The 15,423-nt window shown below is 40.9% G+C and overlaps 1 protein-coding gene across 7 annotated transcripts in view; it reads left to right on the top strand.

Moving 5' to 3' along the window:
- Positions 1-14,775: 14,775 nt before the first annotated feature.
- The window catches only part of MAP7D2 (MAP7 domain containing 2), a 116,071-nt gene continuing 115,423 nt past the window's right edge, over positions 14,776-15,423 (top strand). For 2 of the 7 annotated variants that reach the window (XR_005061869.2, XM_037020577.2), the window contains exon 1: positions 14,776-14,997. Coding sequence is in view for 6 of the 7 variants with exons in the window: in XM_037020577.2 (XP_036876472.2) it covers positions 14,871-14,997 (127 nt within the window). In the remaining variant the exon portion in view is untranslated. The remainder of the gene's footprint in view (positions 14,998-15,423) is intronic. The other 5 variants (XM_037020574.2, XM_037020573.2, XM_037020578.2 and 2 more) reach the window with 3 other exon arrangements.

Below are 15,423 nucleotides of genomic sequence, written 5' to 3'. Positions count from 1 at the left end.
GATTTTTGACTGTCGAATCTTTCTTGAACATCCAGCCTCTTAAGAGACCACCTCTTCGGGAGTCTAAACTATGCATGATGAACATTGTATTTTATTAAGGAATGGCCATTGGTTTACTCACCACATCTATGGAATTGTGGCTGTAAATATAGTTGCTTACAAAACTCCTTGTGACTTGTTGTCGGTCCCTCCCTGCCTCTACCCGCAGATAGGAGACAGCAATGAGATATCGAAGACCAGAAAGGACCAGCCAAAAAACTCAAGGCGTAACAGCGCAAGAGTCATGCCAAAAAGGCACTCCTCATATTTATTGAGCAAATGAACCCAAACATCCAAAGAATTTTGAGTAGGGGGTTCAACACATGATCAACACACAACCATTATCTGACCTTGAGTCCAGCCCTGGGGCATGACACTCCTCAAGGACACTGAAACCACGTGACACTGAAACCACGTGAGGGCGGTCACGGGTTGTAGGAACTGTTTGGCCTTTACTCTTTCTGTTACCGATCATGCATCAAGAGTTGTAGAAACAATCAGGTCAAACGCATTTGTACATTTGATTTCCATATTACTTAATTTATGTATTAATCCCATTAGTCCCACATTTCCCCCTTTTAAGTACTAGATATAATACAGAATATAGCAAGCAGATAGTTTCTAACAGGAGGCTTTTAACGTAGTTTACTTCTCCAAATTCCGCAGTATGAAATAAAAGTCTGCTACTTAAATAAAGACAGAAAGTAGATTTAGTGCCAATAGAAGGTAACTGCAGGTGATCAGGTCTATGCCTATAGACAGTTTTGACCTGAGGTGGGCAAGGGCAGCAGGCAATGCCTCACAAATGGGGGGACAAGGTTCTAAGCCTCACCTCAGTTAGCCCCCTGCGACTGTGCCTGTCTTAGGTTGTTCTTTCCATGAGGAATCTTACTCATCTCTGGCTAACCAGCCTTCCTCCAGGGCCATACAGGGAGGTAACATGCAGCAAAAGAGGCATTTGAAGTAGGTCAAAGCTTTTTCTCATACTCCTATGTCCAGCCATGATCACAAAATACACTGATTCACTGCACGAGCTTTCATGGGGGGTAATGTAGACAGAGATCACTTCTTAGATGTTACTTCTTAAAAAGTAGCATAAGCATGTACTGGCTTTAATAAGCTCGTGATGACATGACATACCCACATTACCAGAACAGGAGGACAAATACATAATAGAAGCACACCGTAAGTATTGGCCATATCCAATGAAACCAAGAGAACCAATTTGATAATCCAGGCATTTGTGAAAACTTATAAATAACATGATGCATATTATCTAATTGATTTTGGATAGTTTGAGAAAAATAAGACAAAACACATTCCTGGAAACTGTTCACATCCCATATGTTCTTTTAACAATAGGTAATCTGTAGTAGCGTGATTTTGAAGTACTGCAACTTGTTCCTGGTTGCAGTTACTGGTTGAGTTCAGATAGTATAGAAGCAGCCAAGTTTGTAGTCTTACTATACGCGCAGGCCAACTTAGATATTTCATTTTGCATCCCAGTAGCAAGTCCGGGGACTGGCAGAAGGAATGCAGCAGCAACTACAACAGCAGCAGGATTTAACAACTTCAAGTTGTCATCACAGTCAGCCGGTAGGGCTCAAGGGGATCTCCTATGCGCATATCCAGGATGATCTATGAGCCCAGGAAGAATCCGTCCTACGCTACAAACATCTTGGTAATGTGAAGAAAAGGCTTGATAGGTTTTGTTATCACAGAAACACCCAGCCATTTAGGAGTCTATATCCATATGGCCATTTTACACGAATAGTGGAGTTAACAATAAGAAGGTATATGAGTACAATTAATACATATACAATCAGAAATTATAGTAGTACTGACAGGTATATTTAATTAAATATAACGCATAAGAATTCTAGGAGAATGGGTAATATTTATACCTGATATTGGTAAACACTGGGGGAGGAAGTCCTATTCCTATTAAATTTGTTAATCACTAATGGAAGAATGTACTGCTACACAAAAATGATTTATTTAATCCTTGGTTTGCAAGTTACAGCCACAGGTTAGGTGAGGAAAACTTATGTTCTGGAACAAGTGATGTATTTATATACACATAACTACTTTTGTATAATATATCAGGAGATCCTTTGAAATTTTTCACAGGTATAATTTCCAATATCAAGTCAAAATTTTTATAAATGTCATATCAATTATTTGCTTTTTTAGATGAGTAGCATTATGCCATCCAAGTCTTCCTCCAGATGTTTGTCTATGTATTTCCTCACCATTCTTTTTCCATACTACAGGACCTACAGGAGTAGAACAGGTGGATACCCACTGAAGGACTACTCAGCCTAAATATGGTGGACTGCTCACACTAGCTGTAATAACGCAAGCTTGTGTAGTGTGTGTACGTATAAATACCACCACCAAGAACAAAAGTAGCAACTTCACTATCCAGGAAGCTTCACTCTGGCAGTGAAGTTGGTGGCCATCCTCTGGAGCAGCTCTTCCGGAGGATGTTGATGTTGGGAGTTGTTATCGTATCAATTCTTTTTCTGGGTAGACAAATCGGGCGTTGATCCTCTAATGACACAAACAAACCCTTTGCCCCACACCTTAATATGACCTTAATACCATTGTGAAGAACCTATAGGAGACCAACATACAGGAACTGCTGTTTTGGAAAAGGAAATATTGTCAGACAAATGTATTTCCATAGCTGATCGTCCATCACTCTTTAAAAGATCAAAATTGAGAATATGTGAAGCATGCATTAATCGTTCATTTGCAGTTAATTTTATATCAGGGAGCAATCCCCCATTTTGTTTTAATAAGTAATGTTTAAGAGTAAGATGACATTCAATTAGGGCTTGACCTGTGGAATTGTAAAGAATACCTGTTTTATGAGTTTATTATATAGCTGAAAAACTTTTTTAATGTTAAGGAAAGATAAACTGGAGCATTGTCAGTTTTTATGATGGCTGGAACACCTAGTACTGCAAATGCTTGTGAAAGGTGAGTGGTAACATGATATCGTTCTCCTGTTAAAGCAGTAGCCCATGAATAAGTAGCTATGGAAACATGAACATGAACACTTGAGTTCCAAATTCAGGAACAATAGTAACATCCATAGGGTGTAAGGGCGTGTTCCCCTGGGAACGGTTCCAGTTTGTAAATGAGAATTTGAGAATAGGTTGGACAGGAATTCCGGGTATTTTGAGCTTCAGAGGCAGAAAGAGAAAAACGCTTTTGTAAAGGAGGGAGCATGAGTCGTCACGATAGCATTGAGCTGGTGAGTAATCAGCTAAAGAAACAAGTTTGCTTTATCATAGTATGATAAAGGACCTGGTAAATTAGAATGATTGAATACGAGTAATGAAGAAAGGGTGTAGACGCTGACGAATACACACCTGTAGTTGGGAAAATAAAATGTTAATAGGAGATTGTACAGTGCCCAATGTCGCAGTTTCTAATAAAGGAACGGAAAAGGCAGCATAAGCAGAGTCAGTAACAATATTAAGAGGACATGGAAAATCTTGCAGGGCTTGCAGCACAGCATATAACTCATTTTGTTGTGCGGAAGTGAAAAGTGAAAAATTTTTGATAAACGAAAAGTTGTATAGGCTGCTTTAAAAGATTTTGTACCGTCTAAAACAGATAACAGCATCTAATAATGGGTTAGGAGAAGTTTTTTGAGGAAGGATCCATTGATGGCGCTGAAAAAAGGAAAATAATTTATTCTTAGGGTAGTGGCAGTCAGTATTTCCTAAATAATCATAAAGTGCAATTTGCCAATGAGTATTTTCTTGAAATACTTGTATAATATTTTGTTTGGATAATGGAAGAACAATGGAGTGGGGATCTTGGCCAGTCATCTGTCTTAGTCTCTGTCGTCCTTTAAGGATGATAGAGGCTACTTTGTCAGTGTAAGGTTGCCACAAGGGTTTAGTCTGATACTGCAAAAATATCCATTCTAACCAGCTGTCATATTGACAGAGCAATCCTGTAAAGGATTTGCCTTGAATAGAAATTTTACACTGAGGTCTGTCAGATGTAATTGTTGTGTTAAGCCATATTTGTTTATTTGTACTTCGGAATCCACCTTGTCCTCTTTCATAAGGTGGTGTTGAAGGTGGGAGATAGGGAAGTAAAAGTAATTGAGCAATTCTTTCTCCTTGAGGTATATATAATTCTTTGTCAGATGATACCATTATTTTAATCTCACCCATATAGTCCTGATCAATAACTGCAGGTCTTACTATTAATCCTTTTAGTGTCCAACTACTGTGGCCTAAAAGTAATCCTATGGAATTGGCTGGTAAAGGGCCAAAAATTCCTGTACTAAGTAACTGGACCCCTTGTGATGGATGTAAATATACAGGTGGAGAAGAGGCAAGATCTACAGCAGCGCTTCCTTAGCTGCTTGTAAATCATGCCACGTTCTTTTAACTGAAGATGCCTCTATAATTTTCTAGGGCTTCAGAGGCTGGCCCGGTTGGAGGTTTAAAGGCTGAGACTCATTGATAGGATTACCATCTTTATCAAATTTTGAACGACAGACCAATGTCTCTGTTTTTGACATTTTGGGCAAACCGGTTTATTTTTAAAATTTGACTCTTGTTCTCTTTTGTGATCTGCAGTCCTTTTTCATATGCCCTTTGCCACAACCAAAACATTTAAAATTTTTTGAATTTCCCTTTGACTTTCCCCTCATAGTAGTTGCTAGTAATAAATTAGTTTGGTATGTAGGGGAACCTACATCAGCACAAGCCTCGATATAATCTTCCATTCTAGCTCTCTCAGCTTTTAAAGGTCTAAGAACTCTTCAGCACTCTGTATTTGCATTATCATAAGCTAGCATTTGCAACAACATTTCCCTTAAATCTGTATGTGCTACTGTCCTCAAATTATCTTGCAATCGCAACAAAGTCGATATGGTTCATTAGGTCCCTGTTTAAGTTTACTGAATGGTAAGGCGGGCTTTCCTGCCGCTTGTATCTTTTCCCAAGCTTTCAGACAACACACACGTACCTGTGTTACTGCTGTGACCTCGTACCCAACTTGTTTTTCTAACTGCAGCCAATCTCCTTGTCCTGCCAACTGTTCAGCAGTTATAAGAATTGGAAGATTGGCATGCTGATTTCTCAAGGCTTGTGCTTTTGCTTCCTCATACCACCATGTTTTGAATTGTAAAAACTCAGTCTAAAACAGGTATGAGCCAATAGATCCCAATCATGAGGAAGCATCCTTTCTTGTTCTGCCAACCCCTTCAAGAGACCCACAGCATACGGCCAATTAGTGCCATAAGTAGAGATGGCTTGTTTTAAAATCTCTTAATGTTTTATAAGGAATAGGCGTATAAAGTGCTCTGACTCCACCTTGTGGAAAATCAGCATCCTCACCTGGCCCAAAAGCAGTTAACTGGTGCCACTAAGGGTGTCAAAGAAGCATCTATATCACCCTCTCTCTGGGCTTTTGAGAGAGACGGACAGGACTCTCATCGCTTTCTGAAAAGGAGTCAGAAGAATGGAGATGAGGAACGTTCACTTGGTTCTACCACGTCATCCAGAAGTTTTCTCTCCCGTTCCTGTGTGTCAGATTTAGCTTCAGACAGTGGGGGAGTTTGCAAAGGCTGCAAGGCGAGAGTGATCAGATTACATAAAGACCAGACAGGCACAGGGATAACATCCCCCCTGTGAACCTGTTTAAGGGTCCCCTGTGGTGGCAGCCAATAACAATGTTTCTTAATATACGAAGTTGAGAAAAATCCCTTTTAGAAGTTTTCACTCCTGATGTTTTTAGGAGGGCACGGAGTAATTTTAAATAATCCTCCGGTTTAGCAACTTTAGATTCATTATGGCCCATTATAGTGTCCCTGACGTCTCGATCCTGTCTCTACGTACACTTTCCCGGGAGTCACCGGATTGACGATCTTCGGAGCTTCCCCACTCAGTTTCAAGGGTCCCTGTTCAGGCGCCACTTGTCAGTCCCTCCCTGCCTCTGACCCGCAGATAAGGGAGGAGACATGATGAGACATCGAAGATCTGAAAGGGCCAGCCAGGGGACTCGCGTAACAGCGCAAGAGTAATGTCGAAAAGGCACTCCTCATTTATTGAGCAAATGAACCCAAACATCCAAAGAATTTGAGTAGGGGGTTCAATACATGATCAACACAACCATTATCTGATCTTGAGTCCAGCCCTAGGGTGTGTGCTCCTCAAGGACACCGAAACCATGTGAGGGCGGTCATGAGTTGTAGGAACTGTTTTGCCTTTACTCATTCTGTTATTGATCATCAGGAGTTGCAGGAGAAACGATCAGGTCATACGCGTTTGTACATTTGATTTCCATATTAATTTATGTATTAATCCCATTAGTCCCACACTTAGTTTAACTTAATCTCATCTGTCTTGTGTAAATACTGGATGTTGAAAAACGTCTTTACTAGATATAAAATACTGTCAGTATTCAGAGCAACTGAGTAATCAAATAGGTAAAAAAGCGTGTTTCAAATAAAATACCTATTTGTATCATGTACAGATATAAAAACATCCAGTATTAACTACAGTTTGACAGTTTAAAAAGTATCAAAAGTGGGGTTCTTTATGTTGCCTGTCATGAAGACGAAAAAGATTTGTGTTGGTATGAGGTCTTTATGCTGTTTATTAGTAAGGGGAAGTTTCGTTTATACTCTCGGGACTCCGATGAACCTTTCCGTACCACTTTTGTGTTTTGATTTATCTTAAACTATTGTCCTTTTTATCTTTGCTTTTTTCTTTGTATTGAGAAAAGAACAAAATATGAATTAGGTCTTAATACGAGTGTAATAAGACCCTAGCCTCTCAGGTATAGAGTGAGCCAAGGAATTTAGAGAATGCGTTGGGTTGTTGCCTCTCTTGCCCCAGCCGCCAGGTGCTTAGGAGGCAATGTGCACGTGACCACGGGCACCTCCTCCGGTTTGCCGGAGCGTCAGGCTCCTCACCTGTGCAGTGGGGCTGATGAGAGTAGGACCTGCAGAATCTCAGAATTGTTGGAAGGATTGATGATTTATGTGTTCATATGTGTAATGCACTACGAGCAGTGTCCACCTCTTTTCACTTGATATCTAGGACTAAGAATATGCACATCTTTTATATTCTTCATTTACCATTTCTTTTACTTGAAGTCTTTGGTTCCTATAATAAAAGAAACTTGTAGAATATATATTTGCATATTTTGTTGACACAGCATTTACAGTAATTGCTACCACCCTCATTTTAATTCCACGTAAGACTAACAGATGGAAGTCTCTAAATTGCCTGATGTTTTGCCAAATACCAACAGCTCTTTATTTCTTAAGAGAAAGTTTGTATAAATATTGATAGCTCTGGTCATATTTCACCCTTAAGTCTTTAATGAGTCCTTTCACATCCTTTTACTATAGATTCATGACAGCTAATTAGTACTGACTGATTTGGACGTTTTTTTCCCATCTGGAATTATGTAATGAAATCAGATGCAAATTATTGCAATTAGAAAGTAAAATATGAAATATTTTCCACAGTATGCAGTTGATTCTTTTCAAACTTGATGACATTTTTAACTATTTAAACTTCTATTCATGATTCTTTTCTGAAAAAAAATTTTTTTTTTACTCACTGGGATTTGTCTTGTTTTTTTTTAATTGTTTTTGGTTGTCTGATTTGAATGAATCCAGTCAGACTCCATATAGGGAGTTGGATTTTTCTGGGTGAATGCATTTGTTGCAAACCTGTCCTGAAGATGACATTTTCTAATGGTAAGTCAGTTGTCCAGAATGACCTCAAATTCCCCAAGTGAAATTTAATGGACTTTGTATTGTACTATGTGAAGACATACAGGTGAAGTTGATATTTATCCTCCCATCAACTTGCTCACTTTTAAAAGGACAGTCTGTTCTTTGCAATGCAGGGTTTTGTTCAATTCACAACGTGATAATGGCATGTCAAACACGGGGACAAAATCTCAGTAAAGCCCCACTTCTGATTTGATCCACTGGACTGCCAGATATAGAATTAGTTGGATTTTTGCAAATTTGACAAGTTCAATACACACTTGTGATTTTGAATGTCTCTTAGAAATCCAATAATAATTGGAATTCTGTTAACTTGACTGAAGCTATTTACCAAAAGCAAGCATTACTTCTTTTTTAAAAAGCCAGTTTTACTTAATGCCCCTTCTCAAGAAGTAAAAATTACTAATCTCATTAAATTCAACACTTTACACATCTTTTTCATATTTCAAGTGGCAGTGTAGGAAGTTACGATGCTGATGCTGCAGAGCACAGAGTGCAGCAGTTGTCTTAAGGAAAAACACTTGGGCGAGTTGCAAACTGAGCTGGCCACTTTTTCATGAAAACTTTTTTTAAGTTAAGGTATTATTGATATACACCCTTATGAAGGCTTCACGTGAAAAAACAATGTGGTTACTACATTTACCCGTATTATCACGTCTCCACCCATACTCCGTTGCAGTCACTGTCCAGTGTAGTAAGGTGCCACAGTCACTATTTGCCTTCTCTGGGCTACACTGCATGAACACCGTTCTTACTTGAAAGAACAGCTGACATCCTGGGTTATTCAAACTTGGGTTTGTGGTCAACATTTTCTCAAAAATTAATGGAATGATCCTATCACTTCAAGGAAAACAACAGCATTTGTTGGCTGTGATGAGATTTAAGCTTTGAAGCAAAAATTTGAGTTTTGTTAAACTAGTACAGGCACTTGGAGATACTGCAAGTTCAATTCCAGACCAGCACAATGAAGTGGATATTGCAGTAAAGCAAGTCATGAACTTTTTGGTTTCTCAGTGCATATGAAAGTGTGCAGTAGTCGTATGTCTAAAAATGCAATATACTTCATTGCTGAAAAATGCTGACCATCATCTGAGCTTTCAACAAGCCATAATTACTGATCCTAGATCACCACAACAAATACAGTGAAAAGGTTTGACATGGCAAGAATCACCATGATGTGACAGAGACAAAATAAGAAAATGCTGTTGGGAAAAGGACAGCAATAAAGTTGTTGGGCGCAGGGTTGCCACAAACCTGGGATTTGTTTTAAAAAGGAAAAAAAAGAAGCGCAATGAAGGTATGCCTGCATCAGCTACTGTTAGCATGACAACTTCATGATAAACACTTAGGAGGAAATCAGCGATGGTATTAATGAATGTGACTTTTCATACTGTGGGGTGGAATGTGTTGACATTTGAAAGATCTTAGATGAGTTAACCAGTGTTTTCTAAACGATCAGTGGATTTTAATGTAATAGTATGAAAAGATCATTGAGTGTTAGAGTCCACATTGCAACTAACCTTTAAGAAATTACCTTTTGTCAAGACGTGTAGTATCAAAGAATGTACAGTTACCTGAAAAAGCTAAGCATTTCTCCCTTTTCCAACTACATACCTCTGAAGCCAGATTTTCTTTATGTGCTGTAACCAAAGTAATATATTGTGACACGTTGAATACAAAAGCAGTTATGAAACTGTCTTCTATTAAACCAGACAGTAAGGAATGTGAAACAATGCCACTTTTCTCAACTTTCTTTTTTTGTTGTTACTTTTCAGTGAAAGTATGTTACTTAGGTTAAAGCATTGGGTCTAGTGTTGAATTAAATGTTTTAAAATTTTTAACATGAATATTCATAAATGAAACCCAGAAGTGAACTTGTCATTTCAAGGAGAACTGACAGTGCTTGTTGCCAATATTTTGTATTTTGAAGTAAAAGTTCTGGAAAGCTTAAAAGTCCACCACCAGTAGCAGATAAAGTTTTTTTGGAGCCTCACTTTGAAGTAGGGGTTGGTGAGCGCTCTGTAAAGGAACATATAGTAAATACTTTAGGCTTTGTAGGCCATATGGTCTCTGTTAGAACTCATTTCTGCCATTGTAGCACAAACACAACAGTAGACAACATGTAAACTAATGAGTGGCTGTATTTCAAAACTTTACTAACAGATGTAAGTGGCAGGCTACATGTGGCTCATGGGCTGTAGTTAGCCAACCCACCCCCACTACTGTACAACTGCACTAGGCTAACAGCTAGATGGTATAATAGATTTTAAGATACCATTGAACTAACGATTTTAGGAAATTAACTAATGGGAAAAGCCCAGCAAGCTAATTAAAAAAAAAAAAACACGACCTAAATAGACATGTTCATAAATGGTATGAAGTCTTATAAAAATGCCAGTTCTCCCCAAATTAATCTCTGGCTTCAGTATTATTCCAACTAATATTCAGCAGGATTAGGGGGAGGTAGAAAAAGTTCATATGGAAGTCACGAATTTCTGAGAACTTTAAAAAGAGCAAAGAGGTACTCTCCAGATATTAAATCCCATTGTAAGTCACCGTAATAACACATGCAGTAGCAGATACAAAGACCAGAGTAGAGAACTCAAGAGTCCAGCCCATTAACATAAGGGAATAAAATAGATGATAAAAGCGGTTTAAAAATCATTGGGGGAAGTTTTCACAAATGCCTAAGGTGCCAAACTGGTTTTCTTGGTTTCACTGGAGATGGCTGGTAATTATAGGTCTGCTTTGGTTATGTAACTGTATTCCTATTATGTTAATGTGTGTGCGCAATTTAATTAGTAGTTTAAAACCTATACATGCTGAAGTTACTCTACAAGAAGATATGTCAAAGAAATAATCAATCTTCCCATGTTTTCTTCCACCTGCTACTTCTATAGCTTTTCTTCTTCCTTCCTAATTACAACCCTTAAATAGAATTCGTGCCTCATATCGAATTTACCGAGTATCACAATTCTTTCAAGTGGTAAAGATACCTCAAGACAAATGCTGGGCATAGAAGCCACAGGGCATAAATATGCAAAGAAGTAAAAAGCTAACCTTTTCAAACAATATGGCTTCTCTCTCACTTACCAACTTTACATTTCCCTGTATGGCCCCGGAAGATGACTGGTTAGCCAGAGACGGGTAAGATTCCTCAAGGGAGGAACAACCTAAGACAGGCACAGTCGCAGGGGGGGCATCAGGTGAGAAATTGGGGATCAACTGAGGCTTAGAACCTCACCCCCCCTGTTTTGAGAGAAATCTGCATCCATGGATGTTTTATTGCCCTTGTCTAGCTTGGATTAATACTTAGGCTATGGGCACACACCTGATCATCTACATTTGCTCTCTTACAACACTAAACTATGTTTTCTACCTTTATCTTGCATCTACCTACCACTTCAGCATTTTATTAAAAATAATAATAATGAGAGAAATGTATCCACATATAAATCAAGTATAAAAATCAAACGAATATTCGTATTTGAACTGATTGTTTATAGTTCATGATGCATGATCAAAACCAAAAGTTTCTGTGATGACTGCCCTTGTACTGTTCACCATGTAACTTATTCACTATGTAAGAATTTGTTCTCCATGTAAGAACCTGTTCGTTATGCTTCAGAAGATTGGAGACTGACGAAAATTAGGCTTGGGGTGGATTAATGATTGTGCATTGTGCATTGAGTCCCCTGTACAGAATTTTATTGTTGTTAACAACCATTTGATCAATAAATGAGAGATGCCCTCTCAAAAAACAAACAAACAAAAAAAAAGTACAGACTTCCAATTGTAAAATAAATAAGTAACCGGGATGTAATGTATAGCATAAGGAATATAGTCGAAATATTTTAACAACTTGGTATGGTGATAGCTGGTAGCTAGAATTATCATGTATATAAATGTTGAATCACTGTGTTGTACACCTGCAACTAATGTAATTCTGTGTGTCAACTACCCTTCAATAAAAAAAATAAAAATAAAAATAAATTAAGCACAAAAAAAAATCATTGGGGGAAAGATTGATTATTTAATTGATGCCGGGAAAAACACAGAAAAATGTGGGTCCCTATTACCACATACAGAAAATAAATTGCTTTGGAGTAAAGGTAAATCTATAAATTAATGAAGGAAAATACTATCTTGGGGCTGGGAAACTGAGGAAGCGTCTCTGATTTTTGTTGTTCTACTAAGTAGTGCACCAGTTTGAGTTTACCCCTTTCCCTCTTGACTCCCATCTCCACTGAGGTTGAGAGGCTGCAATAAACATCCCACAATTTGACCGTTTACCTGCATTTAAAAAAAAGCCCTCTTCAGGCACAAACCATAAGGTGAAAATTTGATAGATTTTATTTTGAAAGATTGAATCAACCAAGAACCATTGATGTGTAGTAAATCTAGGGGAGAGTTTTGTTGAGTAGGCTGTATGGCTTCTAAGTGCCGCCCCACAGGTTGCTTTTTAGTTGCAAGAGAAAAAAATAGTACCTCTACAGCAGAGAAACTAGCTGCCAATTAGATAAGATTATATCTGTGTTACATTTACTGAAGTTGGTAATGTGGTTGTGTGAGGGAATACCCTTTTTCTTAGGAAATACACATTGAAGTATGTGGCAGTAAAGAGCCATGCAACATACATATGCAACTTAAACAGTTCAGGTTAAAAAAGTACTAGAGATATAAATCACACAAATGATAAAGTCAATGGGGTAAAGTGTTAACAGTAGGTGAATCTGAGTAAAGGGTGTATGTTCTTCGTAAACTCTTATTCTTGCAATTCTTCTGTAAGGTTGAGATCATTTCCATATAGTATGCTTTTAAAACTGATGGATTTTGGCATAAAAATTGTGGAGTTCTGCTAATTTTAGAAAAGGTTAACTGACCAGTGTGAAATATTTGCAACATTTAAACCCACAAGGAGTTACCTGGAATACAAGAGACTGCTGGAAATAAGAAGACAAGTAGCCCAATAGAAAGACAAGAATTGAATAGACAATTGACAAAAGGGTAAACCAGAATGAACCAGCTGCAATAAATAGATGTTGAAAACAATTCCAAGCGAGGACAAACAAAATGATAGTTATTGTGTAATATCATTTATGTCAATTAAAACCATGCATCTCTTCACAAAGCTATAATGTTGAAAAACAGCTACAGAAATGGTAAACAGGAAGTACCTATGACTAGAGAGGAATGGCAGTGGGAATAGAAAGTAAAAAGAGAAAAAAACAAAACTAGAGAGAGGTGCTACGCTTCCACGTCAGCAAGCCATGAGCTCAAGAGTTGTATGGATTAGGAACTTGTGTCTGAGGTCTGTAAGGAAAAAGGGGGAAAAAATGTGAGACTAACTGCAACACCCTAATTAACTTGGCTAAATCTTACTGGGTTAAAAAAAACCCAGCTCTACAGCCAAGGGATCAGCCCTGACTTGCCTGCTTTCCCGCTCACTTGTGTTTATAAACTCCCCTTCTGGCTTTGTCACCAGTCACTTCCTACACACAGCACACTTTTGGGAGTGTCACACACACGTCCATCACACTTTTGTGCCACAAATATACTATTACCAAGCTTTTCGCTAAGAATCCAGATGCTGGTTTCTGAGGGTTTTAGCTTTTTTTTTAAATTGTTCAATTTACACATCATAAGTTCACCCGTTTGAAATGTGCAATTCAATGGCGTTTAGGATACTTAGAGCCAACTGTCACGGTAATTGAATTCTAGGACATTTTCATCATCCCACAAAGAAACCTCGTACCCTTATCAGCTTCATTCCGATTTTGTTGTTCTGCTTCTTCACTTATATTGGGGTATTACTGACAAATAAAATTGTAAGATATTGAATCATTTGGCTATTTACTTGTGCATTTCTCTCTTCCCCAGGGATGGGAGTTAAAACCTCAGAGGGCTGTCCAACAGAGAAACGGGCAGCGTGGGGCTACACTGGGATGGGTTATCACTTGGCGGGCTATCCCTGGGTCTACACCTGGAGGCTTGAGCTGCCTATATAAAGATGTCTTTTGCAATGTGTGTCTTTGAGAAGATGACAAATGCTCATGGCAGGGGTAAAAGGGTGTCCAGAGAAAGCAACCTCTCCCCTCCTCACACACACACACCCTTCCCCGGCCCCCACTCCCGAGGCTGCACGTTTAGCAGTTTTTCACGTCTTCCTAGAAAGGTACTCCTCAGATTTCTCAAGTTCACGTTATTTGCGCCCCAGGAAAAAAGAAAACATCAGTAACTCTCGGGTGGAAGAAGCCAGGGAGGGGGACATGGTTGGAAGGCCTATCATGCCCTTTCTAGAATGTCGATCGCTTGGCTTGCTGGAGTCCCGCCCTGGGTGGCCGGCCACCCTGCTCCTGCAGAACTGGAACCTAACTGCTCGGAGGGAGGGGCCACTGACGTCTGCACATGTGGTATTGGCCCAGGTGGCGCCTGCCTGAGACAGAGCCTCAGGGTAAGTGTGTAGATGCCTAATGCGTGTGAACATAGGTGAGCCGTGTGTTGAAGTGTGTGCACGGTTTGTGAGAACATGTGCATGCTGAGCACGTGTATGCACGTGGTGTGTGTGCTGTTTTCACGCGCTGTATGAGGATGCATGTGCAGTGTCTGAAGAAACTGCATCCTATGCTATAATGCTTTGAGTCTGTGCACTGTGCAGGGAAGTGTACGCTGGTGTTTGCACGCTACGTGTAAGCACTGTATGAGGAACTGTGTACACGCCATGTACATATGCTCTGTGTGAGGACCGGTGTGTACATTGAACATGCACGCGGTATGTGCGAGCACTGTGAGAATTCGCACATTACATGTGCACGCTGTGTGCGTGTGCTGTGTGAGGACCAGCGTGCACGAGGTGTGCGCCTCCTGCATGAGGACCGGCGCGCGCCTCGCATGTGCACGCGGTGCGCGTGCGCGGCGTGAGAACCACGGCGCACATCACACGTGCACGCCGTCTGCGCACGTACTGTGTGGTCGCGGGCGCGGGCGCGCACGAGTCTTGTGCGGCGCGGCGGCCCGGGCAGTGCGCCTGTGCGACCGGCGCATCCCGATGGAGCGCGGCCACGGCTGCGGAGCGGGAGCCGGGACGGAGGGGGCTACGCGGGCCTCCCCGCTCCCCGGGAAGATGGCCGAACCGGGCGCGGTGCGGACCTCGCCTCCCAACCACCGGCTTTCAGGTAGGGCCCCGGGGTGCGGCGAGCTCTTGGAGCTTCAGGCCCCACAGGGGGGCGGGGCAGGTCCGCCGCGAGCGGCGCAGGACCATGGTTCTGGAGCGTAAGGGGCAGCGGCGCGGCACGGCGCGGCGCTTGGGCTAAGGTCGTTTCCTGGGTGCGGGCCCCCTGGGCGTGGGATCCGAGGACCGCGCCCCTCTCGTGACGGGGGCCAGGGGCCCCTCAGGCAGGGGGCCTGTGTGGGTGCGCTTGGGGGTGACTTAGGGTGGGTGGCAAGTGTGTTTGGCGTGGGGGACCGGGGCCCACGGTTCATGCCGCAGGTTGCCCCTGAGGGCCGGACCCTCCCTGCAGAGCAATCTGCGTCTGGGGCGCTAGAGCGGACCGAGCGGGCTCCGCGGGGTCGCCCGGGCCTGTGCGCCCGCCCGCTCTGCG

This window comes from Manis javanica, chromosome X (genome assembly GCF_040802235.1).
Source record: "Manis javanica isolate MJ-LG chromosome X, MJ_LKY, whole genome shotgun sequence".
Taxonomy (NCBI): domain Eukaryota; kingdom Metazoa; phylum Chordata; class Mammalia; order Pholidota; family Manidae; genus Manis; species Manis javanica.
The sequence above is the reverse complement of the archived record's forward strand: the minus strand, read 5'-3'. Positions and strand labels throughout refer to the sequence as shown.